The sequence below is a fragment of the Olea europaea genome, chromosome 12, assembly GCF_002742605.1.
Source record: "Olea europaea var. sylvestris chromosome 12, O_europaea_v1, whole genome shotgun sequence".
NCBI lineage: Eukaryota > Viridiplantae > Streptophyta > Magnoliopsida > Lamiales > Oleaceae > Olea > Olea europaea.
The window spans coordinates 10821488-10835664 of NC_036248.1; the positions used below are offsets into that span (position 1 = coordinate 10821488).

Sequence of the window (14177 nt, forward strand, 5' to 3'; positions counted from 1 at the left end):
TTTTAACTTGAATTTTTTGCTATCACACGAAAAACGTAATATAAGTAAATGTAAATTTAATTTGAACATAATTTATTTTAATTAGTTTAGTTATTATTATACTTATGCATTAGACTTAAGTATTCTTAACGTATTTTTAATGTTGTATAAATTTAGTTATCGAATAAAAAAATCTTAAGGAAAATTTATAAAGCATCTGTGTAATTTTTAAATTTGAAGTGTTGTTTGATAAAAATACAAAAGTATTATAGATTAGCAAAATGTGGTGGATTACGATTTAATGGTTGAATATTTGTTGGTTATTTAATGTTTTATAAATTTAGTGATTGAATAAAAAATTGATAAACAAAACTGATAAGCATCTGTGTGGTCTTCAAACACAAAGAAGTTGCAAAATTTAATAAGTTGTTGAAGTGCTGTTTAACAAAATAAAACTACAAAGATTGTTATATATTAACACAAGATGGTAAATTACAATATTTACACTGAATAAAAAGAGTTTGCAAGCAACTTACTTCTTCATTTCAAAATAGCAAACTATTTTTAGTTGACAGTATTTTTGCTGGGAACCTATTATTTAGTATTGCACTCCAAAAGCAGACGACGTTGATTTTGTTTACACTATTACTGTCAACCGATAAAAAAGTACAAAAAGTAATACAGTGATTTTCAAGTTTCTGGAGTTGGTTCGTCGTTCGTTTTATAGGTTTTGTGAAGAAACTTCTTTTTCGCTTCTGAAATTGGTTGAATAACTTCGTCTGTTATTTGAAAAAGAGACATTTTTACATTTGTTGTAGTTAGGGAGACTTCAGCAGTATATGTCTTCTCTTTGCCTTTTGTGTTTTTCTTGTCTAAACTTTCTTGCAGTTCAGCTGGATTGCTTTCATCTGCTGTGATAGTTGAAACATTTGTTTCATTTGTTGTAGCAAAATGGGCGTTCGCAGTCGTTGTTGTTAAAGAGTTCAATGCAAAGATGATTTCAAAGTGGTATTCTGGAGAGTTTTAGCGTTTCTGTGTGACCTTCAGATAAAATTGTGCTTCATTTTGACTTTCCATTTTCATTATACTGTCCATTTCTGCATGTGGTTCTTGTAATAGAATTAATCTTTTAGAATACTAAATGTTAAAGTACTGAAGCAAATAATTTGAAACAATGCTAGAATTTTAGTTTTACCTTTTCGAAATGGTTTATTATATCATTAGCAGTAGTTTCTAATAATGTTTCTGTCACATTCCCGATAATACTTACATCCAACTATCTAGATTTATCTTCGAGGTGAACGAAAGCATTTACTTTGCAAACGAATTTTTTGTAAAGCTCAACATCTATTATGTAGCTTTTCAATAAAGCACTAATATCACGTAAAAATTTAATATCTTTAATATTATAAACTACCTTAGAATAGCTTTTGCATGTTCGCATTTGTAGAATCAACATTTATAAACTTCTCTGAAATCTACATTAGATGTTTTCTTGCAGTTGTTGCAGGCCATGTACCAAAATTTTTTATTTTTGGAAATGATTTTCCAATGTGCTTTGACCCAGTAAATTTTTTTCTACCAAAAGAAAAAGGAAATAATTTTATAATTAGATTGAAATAGTAAGAGGAGACAATGGCGTTTGGTAATGTTTTAATACAAAATATGAAAAAAAAAAATGTATTTATGTTACTCATATGCTGAATGAAATTAAAATACCGTGAGATAAAGTCCAAGTAAATCTGCAATTAGTGTGAATTTGTCGTCAGTTGGAGGTGATAACTTCGGCCGACTTACAACAACAAATGACTTATTTTCTATAAAGTTGTCAAGCTTTTCTTTGTTAGCCTCCGTCCTATAGGAAATAAATATAAAAATAGTCATAAAAATAATTGCTTCATTAATTTTTTTATTTATTAAAGAAAAGATAGTTATTATTTTGAGTACCAATTTCTATAGTTTGCAATAGCTAATAGATCAGAATTGATAAAGAAGGTGCTATTGACTTTGGTTGAAAGGATAATGCCTGCAAAACGAAAAAAAATAATAATTTCATGTATAATTGTAATTATGTAAATGTTTTAAATTAATACGTACATACCATTGAATGAAGACACATTCAGATTAGTAACCCATATGACGGGTCTTTTCGAAAGATTTTCAAGAATTGTAATACATTCTCATTCAACAAAACTATCCCATAGGGTTAACATCACGGTCTGGCACTGTTTGTCCATCAATATAACATCCTGGAGAGTAGCTTGTGTACCAAAATGAGTTTGGATAATTCGTTTCTGTCTAATGTCCACAGCTACACTTATAACATCTACAAAAAAATAATTATTTTATGTATGTCGTATATATTTAATTTTAACAGAGTCATAAGAAAAATGTAGAAGGTTGTAGAATTCGTGATAATTAATCCATGCAGTACAAATCTTACTAATGTTGATATTTGTATCCATGTGTTGTTCTAATTTATCAAATGGAGTAAGTTGATACCGTGAGAAGATAAAATTCAAGTTAATCTCGTGTAATTCTTCAATTTTTGTTCTTCCTGTGATCGTCCAGATTTTTTCATCAGCTGAGTTTTTAAACTAATTTTTGTTATCTTTCACTGTTGCATTGGAGACGATATACGTCTTTCCCAGTTTCAACTGGTCATTAAGTGCAGTAATATTTGTGTCGTACAGTGTTGCTGTAACTTGATTACCCAATTTAACATCAGTGAAGTTGGAAGTGTTTATAAAATATAAAGGCATAATAAAAGTTTGAAATGATGAAAAATATTACTATTTATGTACCTCTAAATCCATGAAGACAATATTCTGATATCTAGTAGTCGAATTATGAGTAGTCTTAGGTGATTGCTTCCCTATAATGACCATTTTTGCAGACCAATTAACCTCTAAAATTGCAATCTGTCGAATAAATTTATACGGTCCAGCCATCTTTGATATCTGTTAATAGCAAGAAGAAGAACAAGAAGTTAGGCTAAATATAGCTACCAAAACGAAGAAACAATTTTTTTTCGGGAAATGGACAAAATACCAGTGATAAACAGGAAAAATATCTTTTAAAGAGTTGATAGATATAGAAATGAAATGCATACATGAACTTCAAGTATATATGGTATTTATAGAATATCCAGAACTTCAAGATAGAAAGATATTTTAGGGATATTTTGAATTTTTTAATATACACTTTGGGCACAGAAGACATATAAATAAAAGTAAAAGTAGTAATGTGAGTGTGTAATTATATAAGGTTAATTATATTGTTAGAAGGATAAACTTAAAAATAATTGTGGCTACGTGCAATTTGAAAAATATCCATGCTAGGAAGATAAGTTCAGATAAGTTATGATACTCACGTAAGTTATGATCATACTTGTCTATTCATCATTTAATAGAAGATGAATTATAATTATATTTGTCTATTCATCGTTTAATAGAGGAGGGAAGTTATAATTGTACTTGTATATTCATTTAATACAAAATATTTGCAATTAAGCTTTTTTTGTTTTTCATTCTTTTCTTATTAAAATAATACATCAAGCGACTATATTTTTAAATTTTTATTTTTTGTGTAGGGTTCATAGTAACTATATTTTTCATTCTCAGTTTTACATAAATAGGAAATGAATGGAGCCTAAATGTGTACTCCGCTATTAAAATATATCTAATTTTTAAATTAAGAATTATATTAATGAAATAAAAATATTGTCAACTTAGTTAATTTTTTTACACAGGAACGATAGTTGTTTTGTTCTTAGTTATTTATATTTTATATTTGATTAATATAAAATTTTTAAATATCAATATTTGTAAATTGTAATTAAATATAATTGAATGTATGAAGTGTTTGAAAATTTTATTTATGTCATTTGAAAAGTGCAATTTAAATTTTTATGTAAATGGATATGTAAAAATATAATTATTATCATTCTTAAACATTAGAACTTTACTTTTGACTACTTAATTAAGTTATCCAGTTACTACTATTTAGTCAACGGTGAAATAAACTATCTCTGAACTATATTTATAATAAAGATTTTTGGTAAACAAATACTGCGTATTTACAAAATGATAGAAATTTTATAAGATAATTATATAACGAAAAAGAACAATGAGAATACAAATTTCTTTCAATTGTCGGAAAAGAAATAACAAAAAACTAATATTTTACATGTTATGAATTTTAAATTTTAGCAGCATGTAAAAATTCATTTTTTTTCCTCCTCGCATGAGCATGGGGTTGTGAAAATTCAAGCGATTTTCTGTTTCGTAAGATGATTACATTCTCATATTGATAGAATGGGGTATTTTTATTCCAATTAATTATTTAGATTTCACATATTGAAAGACAGCCTCACGATCCACATACAAATTTCAAAAATCCCATGTCATGTATCTATCATTTCTTTCCCATAAAAAAGAATTTTGTTTTGAAGGTTTAATACAATATTTTGTACTGGTGAAAATAGCTCATCAAATTGATTGTACTTAGCTCGTTGAAATCAAATGAGAATTTTCTTTGCAAAAAATTCCGATATAATAACATATCCTGCGTTAAAATAGAGATACTTTATGCACCATTTTTTGAAGATTTACCTGCAAGACAATGGAGAAAAACTTATAACCAAACAACTCTAATAATGAAATTTTAGAAATTATCTATAACCTAATTATTGAATAGATGCTCTACAACACTTATAACTGTTACAAAATTGATATTACTATTAACATGTCCTCGTTAGATAAAATACTCCGTTTTAAAATTTTCTCCCAACTTCAGGCTCAGGCCTGTACTGTGTTTAAAGATCGTGTGCCTCCACGAAATAATAATATAGAAATATGTCCACAAATGATTCGTTTCAAATTAAACAGTACCAAAAATCTTTTAGTAAAAGATTAGTGTATTAAAAAGTATTGAATACCATGTCATATAGGACTGAAAAACACCAACTAAAAGCTCATTTACATTTTAGTAACCATCAAGTCACTAATGACATGACTATAATTTCTAAAATTCTAAAATGCCAAAAAAGAAAGAAAAGAGCTACTTACATGATTTTTTTACAGAACATTCGACTATCATTTAGCTTCAGTAGCAAACTCAAAACTTCTAATGAGAGTTGTATGCCACATGTACTGTTCCTAAAACAGATTATTAGTCTAAATGAAATGTATAAAATAAAAATACAAAAGGAAGAAGGAGGATACTTTACTTATTTTTGATCTAGGTGGTCTATATAAGTCTTTGATATATTTATTTTAGTAATCTTAAGTTAATTATTCTAATAAATTTTTATGACTATTATAAAAATAAAAGTAAAAAGTGTTTTCAGCTATAAGATATCGAAATTGAATGGGAAACGATTAAATAATTAAAGATTTCAAAATTACATAATTATATTAGTACCTACCTTTTTCATCTTCAAGAGGACAGGAGTCGTTGATATAATGTTAAGATGGAACTATTTACAATTGAAACCAAATGAAATATTACAATTTAGCATACAAAAGCAAATCTGAATCTGAAAAGGAAAAAGAGGGAAATTCACCTATAAATTAAAAGTCTATTAATTACTTGTCTGCTTCAGTTGTGAAACATATAAGTAGCTTAATGCATACCACAATTTAATGAAATAAAAACTTTACCCATAAATCCAAATTATTCATTTAAAAAGGATTACAGAAAGTAGTTAAAGAATATATAATTAGTAGGAAACAAGCAAGACTATTTACATTAGTTTTGTTCGAAAGAAGTGCACATACAATTTCTCCAATTAGTTGAATGGCCTTGCTTATTTAGCTTGATCACTTACAATATAAAAATACAAAGGATAGTGAGTTAGACAACTGCACCTATACATTAGATTTCAAGTATGTTGTAATAGCTAATTTTAGTGTAACCGTACAGAAGTAGTATACATTTTATCGTAGTTAATACATACACATACCTTGATCGAAACTATCATTTATTTGTTTTGGTATGTTTTGCATTGTTATATTCATTCATTTCCTACAATGAAATTTTTAATATTCTTAAGTCTTACAGTAGAAAACAAGTATAAGAAAAACAAAATAAAAACATATTTTTTCTTACGATGTACAAATAGAAGTGCTCGAAATTATAAGGTCACTTTCTTTGAACGTATATATAGTACTATACAGAAGCTTGTACTCCATTGAAGCTTTCTTTGTCCTTGTGCTCAACGAATTTGTGTATCAGTAGTAATAGCTTCATAGAAAATGTAGAAAAAAATATCGATTATAACCTTTAGAGCAGTATTAAGAATTAAGTGTATAAGTATTATTAAAAGTATAAGATACTTACATTACTTCAATGATATCTTTTATTGATTTATGAATGAAAGAATTTTCTTATACACTACGTTTTTAGTACATGTGATGTGTGAAGTTGGAGCAATTGATAAGTTAAGCAGAACCTTTAAAGATTTGCTTGTTTTAGCTCTTGACAATGTTACATACAATTGACCATGACAAAAAAACTGGCTTCGGAAGATATAAACCAACGAAATCAAGTGTTTGTCCTTGAGCTTTGTTTATCGTCATTGCGAAGCATGGCCTAATAAAAAATTGAGTTCTTTTAAATGGAATTGAAGTCTGATCACTTTGAAGTGGAATAAAAGGGATTCTTGGTAAAAAAAAAAATACTTTCCACAATATTCACCAGATTTAATTTCAGCAAGAATTACGTTTTTCTCAAAATTTCTACAAGTAAGTCGTGTTCCATTGCATAAACCTTCGGAAGGATTGATATTTCGCAATAACATGACATGACAGTTTATTTTAAGGTTCAATTCATATGGCGGAATACCATTTGAAGTCAAACTATTCAAGAAATCTTCTTCAAAACTCTGTTCTGATTTATCGATTGTTTCATCAAAGCTATAGTACATAAAAATTTGACCAGGAATCTGTTCCAATAAAATTTTGTTAATATGATCAATACATTCATTTCTAGACATAAGAATAACTCGATTTGCCATCATATGCAACTTATCAGCATATGCTTCTATATTTGGAAAAAGTGATGGATCAAAGTTTTTAAAGATTTTATTTTGTCTTCGAATGGTACGATAATATCATTTGGAAGCTGAATGCAATTACAAGTATGATGTTGCTCTGTCGTTTCCAATTTTTAACAAGTAATCATAGAAAGTAGGATCAAACTTTGCCCTCATATTTTTAACTAATGGCAGATGTATGAATGTGGGCCATAGGTAAGAGAAAACTAAGCCAACTTTCATTATATCTTCTTTTTTTCCTCTTGGTACTACTGGTAGAATTTGTCGAAAATCCCCTCCAAGAACTATAACTTTACCACCGAAAGGCAAGTCGCAATCATTAATATCTCTTAGCATTTTATCTACAGCTTCAACAATACATCGATTTACCATATGTGCTTCATACCAAATTATTAACTTACACATTTTCAACAAAATTCCTAAAACTGGTTGCATACTAACTGAAAACCTTACTTCACCAATTATTTCTAAAGGAATTTTAAACCTTGAATGAGCAGTTCGACCTCTAGGTAAAAGAGATGCTGATACCCCAGAAGATGCAATTGCCAAAGAAATAGAATTTTGAGACCTTACAACAGTTAGTAATGCTTTATATGAAAAGGTTTTACCTGTGCCGCCTGGACCATCAATGAAAAAGGTAGCACTTAATCCCGATGTTATTTTTTTCATAATTGTATCTTATGCAAATTGTTGTTTGTCATTTAAGCTTGATGCACAAACGTTGCCTCCTTCGAGATTCAAATTTGTTGTTTCATCTTCAACCATTCTTTTTAATCTTTCATTCTCATTTATATCTACATTGAATGATACAATTTTATAGTAGTTTATATTTTTGCCTATGGATTCTAAAATACAATTAATATCCTCTAGAGCTCGTAGTTTAGCAACATGTGAAGCTATATTTCTATGTACATAATCATCAATTATATAAGATTTGAATTTATTTCCACAATAACTTTGGATCATTAGGGTTGCAGAGCACAGGAAGAGTAGCAAAAAGACGTCTTAAACAAATAAGCATTTCATAAATAATAGCTTCGGATAGACATTCTTCACAATAGTTATATCCACTCAATAAACCATGTAGAAGTGCTGCTTCTCAATACGTGACAACAGTAATCCCATTTGAAGTTCGTAAATCTTAAAATGATGTTGGACCTCGAATATGATTCATAAGAACACGAAGATAATATCGTTCTCTTTCAAATAGATTTACTGTAACAATTCGTCCTATAACAACCTGTTTCTTTCTGCGAGTCCAAACTTTCTTGTTCGTATTCCAAACGAAATGTGTTGGAAAATCTCGGTACAAAAGTGTACACGCGAACTCATTTTCTTCATTCATTCGAAAGAATTCTGCTAGCATTGTTTTTCTTGTATTTTCATTTTGAACAACAGTTTATAAATTATCTTCATTGTCATACATTACTTGCTGATGATTTTCGATATGAAGCTGTAAAGAATAGATTGTCGGACAAATTTCTGATAGATTGAACGAGAAAATCCTCCACATAGTTTCTGGTAGAAATATCCATCTATCAGATTGATAAGCAAAAATTTCATCTATTTCTTTCTCTATTTCATTTGTGTGAACTAAAAAATTGATACGATCATGTCCTTTGTAAACATACTTGTACAAATATTTGACAGTTTTGATAGAAGAACATACTTCGACATTAACATGACAATCAAATTTTGCACTTAAATAATGATTGTATGGTACAAGCCATCGATTGTCTAACATTTTGCCTCTAACTCGAACAGAAATATTAGTATCACGGCGCTTATACAACGGATATGAATCCTGACTAAATACAGTAATATTACAAAAATCTCTAGGGTATTTATTTTTACAACCTTTATTTCCCTCCATGCATGTATTTTTCAAATTCAAGTTTCCACAAGGACCATGCATATTGTGTCTAACAATAATAGAATGAAGATGAGAGTATTTCGTTTTGTCTGGAATTTCACATGACACAATTCTATCAACTTCTTCAGCACAAGTGATTTTATTTCTAGAGTTAAATATTAACAACATATGAGCATGAGGAAGTCATCTTTTTTGAAATTCAATCACATATATATGTGCAATAACAGGCCCTAAAATACTTGCTTTATATAAATCATGTTTTAATTCTTCTAATTTTCCTCTAAATATACGTACAATTAAATCAGGTCGATTTTGAATTTCGTCATTATTCTTTAGTTCTTGCTTAATCTCTGGCCAATTTGGATTACATGTTATAGTTAAAAATATATCCGATTTTTCATAACGTTGTACAATGGCCATTCTATCCATATATCTTCTTAACATATCACGAGGCCCACATGTAAAAGATTGTGGTAAAACAAATTTTCTTCCATCTTTACATCCTCTAGTTTCCCCATTTTTTACACTATTTACAATACCTTGGTAAAGTTAAACATGAATTTGTTTCTAATTATTACGAAAATAGTCTAACCTGGCAGTTTCAATCTTAACTACATATCTACAACATATTGTTGAAATAATCTACCAGTGTGAAGTAACACAGACTTACCAGAAGGCCTAATTTGTAATTTATATGAACAGTATTCTCAACAAAATACCTGAGTACATTTCTTCACTTCACTGAGCACTACAGAGCCCAAATACAAACCAAATTCAACATTTATTGATAAGATAAGATACTAAAAAAATATAGAGAACTGTAATAGAAGATATATTTGCAAACCTTCATTCTCTTTTTCGATAATTTCAGTTGTAGAAGTAGCTGTGTTAAGAATAACATCAGATGTCAACATATGTTGAGGCTGAAAATATATATTTCTGCATCTCTCAATGCCTTCATGTCAACCAGATTCCACATACGGAAACAGTAATGGATATTGCAATGGATCATAACATCCATAATAGTAATGAACTTTGTGTGAATCGTCAGAATGGCCGTATATAGAAATGTCACGAGTACGAACATTAGTATTTTCATTATCTTCGACCCATATAGCAGCTACTTGAGATATTGTAGGAGTATTGAAAACTCTTTGATCAAGTCCTGGATCGCATCGTATTTGTATTTGATGATCATGCAAGTTAGTGACATCACTTAACGAACTAAAAAAATTACTTTATGGATTTGTTTTTAAGATTTCAATTAAAGCAATTAAAGTAGATTCAACAAAGTTTGATGAAATGTTTATACGATTTTGAACTTCATTTTCTATATCGTAAAAATATAATTGCATATAAGAAGGTGTATTATTTTTCGGCATAAGGTCACTAACATAATGATGTACTTGTTCTAGAACTCTAAATGTATAAATACCTTTATATGTTGTAAAAAGTTCCTTATCGTACTTCACACTAAATAAAGTGAAAGCAAAATGATTATTATATCCCCTTACAATTTTTTTAAATTTCGTACAATGTAGTTCTTTAGAAGTAAATAAATTATATAATTCAACCGGTGAGTCACATATAAAGAGTTTAACTTTTCCATCAGAACAACAAAAACCCTTACTTTCTCTATAAGATTTGCGTGCATTACAATGTTTACAGTAGCTGAATGTTGGTAATACGTATGTAGTAGATTGTATGTTCAATCATTTGAAAGTTTCTCCTAATTCAAAACTGACAATATTGTGCATTTCTTGATCTAAAGTTGAAGCTTAAGGATGTTAATGCATTATAGATTCATCTAAGTGGCGATCGATAAAATCATTCTTTTCATATAACCTATGATCACTTCTCCTTTTATGATAATCACTTCAATTATTTCTAAGTTTTTTTCGACTCTCTTTCTCTTTTTGAACTTGTTGTTGACGAATAAACGCTCTATGTGACTCATTTCCACTTTCGGACGCAATGTCAAAGTTAACAATAACACGGTCTTCATCAACAAACGTTTCCAAAATATTCATTATAATAGCAAAATAATTGTTGTAGATTTCAACTGCAATGGAAAGAGCATGTTGTAAAAAAATTGAAGAACATTATTAGCAAATGTATTAAACCATTCACAAACGATGACTAAATTAATTAGCTAAATTAATTAGTTACAATAAACTCTTAGAGACATTAAACTGTTCAAATTTTCTAACAATATAATAATTATATAACATCAATTACATAAAGATTTAAATATTAATGATAATGAAGCATATGTGGAAAAGCTTTCAACAATGGAGAAAAATAATATAAAAAATAATATAAAAAAATAACTATAAAAATAAGTAAAGTCAATTACATAAATGAATAAAAAAAATTTATGTGTCGACATACAAGAACAAAATTATATAATAATCTTTCCAATACTTTCGAACAAAATAAATAAATTTATATAATTAAAATTCAAACAATGTATAATGAATTTGATATATAACCTTTTAATTTATATCTCTATTATTTATTTTGAGGAAATTGTGATTAATCGTAGATATTTCATAATTTTTCTTCTTCAGGACATGCATATCGGCCTCATTAGTACGTGCCAAAATATTGTTAAAGTGACATCAGAAAACTAAGATAAATTGTTAGTATACTGAATAAACACAATTAAGAAAAAATAACCTATTACATGTGTGAAACCCAAACTGATTATAAAGAAGTGACTAAGAAGACAAAAAAAAAAAAAAACACAGAGAAGCATTTGTGCCCAAAGAATACATAACCATGAAGTAAAAAATTATTTAAATAGCATTTAATGAAGAGAGTGTAAAATATATACAACAACTTATAAAAAATCAATTAAAATAATAAATTTTGCAATAAAACTTACCCAAAAATTACCTCCACAACAACGCCAATGATTCTACAAGAATGATTAGTTTTTGCTGCAACAACTGTCCAAAAATATAACATCCAAAAACAAGTTACAGCTTGGAGAACTTCTATTATGAAATAAAAAATCAAAAACGGCATAAAGAATCCCCTTTTTTCGAAGAAAAAGAAGAAATAATACATAATATCGTAACACGGAAAAACAACAACAATAACAACTAACCTAAGAAAGCTCGTTACGATACTTTACGTTCCAACTATTTAATTTACTTGCAGATTTCTTGTCCTTCCGTTTGAGAGAGCGAAATAGTGGCTTAGCTTTGTTGGAAGAAGATTTACGAGAAAGTAATAATACAAAAGAATTTTTCACATTTATATTATTTCATTTCTGGAAGGTATATCATTCAACGAAGTCAGAAGATATTTTTGAAACTAAGCTACAGTAACCGTCATTAGATGGTTGAATAAAGTCAACAAAAGTAGCAACAATTAATGCAATCAAATTTCATCATTGTCCCCATGAATTTTTTATTTTGCATGAATATTTAACAAAGGCAGCAACAATTAATGTAATCAAATTTCATCATTCTCTCCAAGGATTTTTTTTGCATGAATAGTGCATAACATGTTCACCTACAGTACAAAATGAGATTAGTGTGAAACCTTTGCCTCAAGGTGAATAGTGATGCAGCCATCATCTCTTTTAATGTAAAGGAGGAAAACTAGTTTTCCAACTTCCAAGTATGCAATGCATGGGTTATATCATTTTTTAAGAAATATTAACGTGTCATAAATATCTATTCATTTCTTTCAATAAATCTACAAATTTGATTAATTGTTTAAAATGATAATTGGAAATGTAATCTTCATATATGATACACACTCTGCATCATCATCTATTATTATTACATTACAAATTATTGCTTAGCAACCTATTAGGAAATGGAAAAGAAAACAAATTTTATTCCTACGATTGATGTGCAATGCTATCATTGAATTCTATAAATCGAAATGCAATCAGAATCTTTTAGTGTGTGTGTATATATATCATTGCACTTCTGCACTATTCATTTCTACGGTGCTCCATTTCACAGTGTAACTGGATACTACCGTTCAAGAACTGGTTATTTCATAAAGGGTAATTAGCACAAAACGTCCCTACCTTTCGATGTTTTTGTGGAAAACGTCCCTACCTTTCATTTTTTGGCGGATTACACCCTTACTTTTACCTTTTTTTGAGCAAAACGTCCTTCTGTTAACTCTCCGTTAAAATGCACCGTTAAATAAAAAAGGTAATTAGCACAAAAGGTCCCTACCTTTTAAAGTTATTGTGCAAAACGTCCCTACCTTTTATTTTTTAGCATAATTAGCAGAAAAGGTCCCTACTTTTCAATATTATTGTACAAAACGTCCCTACTTTTCATTTTTAGCATTTTTACCCCTACATTTCACATTTCATTGCGCAAAAGGTCCTTTTCATCCATTTTTTCAATAAAATGACGATTTTACTCTCCTATTCAAATAAAACAAAAAGAAAAGATGAATTATCAACTGCAACCATAGTCCTTAAATTTTTAAAAAATTACAAAAAAATCATAAATTCTCAACCACTACCATTTTCATAACCTATCAAGCTGTCAACTACAAATCCACATAATACCACCTTTCGGCCACCATGTTCACCGGACTCCACCATCGTAAATGTGGTTGTTTCGGATAGATTGATGACCAATACTATGGAGGAGGATATTGGGGAGAGTGAGGCGATGCTGGTGGTGGTGGAGTCCGATAAGTGTTGTGGTCGAAAAGTGGTGCTATATGGATTTATAGGTGGTGGCTTGGTGGGGTTGTGAAAGTGGTGGTAGTGGAGAATTTAGGATTTATCTGTAATATTTTGAAAGATTTAGATTATGATTGCAATTAATTAATTATTTTTTTCTTTTCTTTTTGTTTTATTTCAATAGGAGGGTAAAATCGTCATTTTATTGAAAAAATGGATGAAAAGGACCTTTTGCGAAATGAAATGTGAAATGTAGGGGTAAAAATGCTAAAAATGAAAGGTAGGGACGTTTTGCACAATAATATTGAAAGGTATGGACCTTTTCTGCTAATTATGCTAAAAAATAAAAGGTAGGGACGTTTTGCACAATAATTTTGAAAGGTAGGGACCTTTTGTGCTAATTACCTTTTTGATTTAACGGAGCATTTTAACGGAGAGTTAACAGAATGATGTTTTGCGCAAAAAAAGGTAAAGGTAAGGGTGTAATCCGCCAAAAAATGAAAGATAAGAACGTTTTCCACAAAAACATGAAAAGATAGGGATGTTTTGTGCTAATTAGCCTTTCATAAATATCTCCTAATATATAAATAAAGCAAAAG

At 28.9% G+C, this 14177-nt stretch overlaps 1 protein-coding gene across 1 annotated transcript; it reads right to left on the minus strand.

The window, feature by feature from the left end:
- Positions 1 to 1397: 1397 nt before the first annotated feature.
- On the minus strand, positions 1398 to 7705 carry LOC111406581. The gene is made up of 11 exons (XM_023035975.1): positions 7253 to 7705; positions 6663 to 6925; positions 5572 to 5575; positions 5408 to 5458; positions 4566 to 4592; positions 2784 to 2939; positions 2620 to 2636; positions 2081 to 2124; positions 1927 to 2005; positions 1699 to 1834; positions 1398 to 1457 (listed from the first exon to the last, which is right to left on the minus strand). Exons 1-11 carry the CDS (start codon positions 7703 to 7705, stop codon positions 1398 to 1400), a joined length of 1290 nt encoding a protein of 429 aa, XP_022891743.1.
- Positions 7706 to 14177: the final 6472 nt, after the last annotated feature.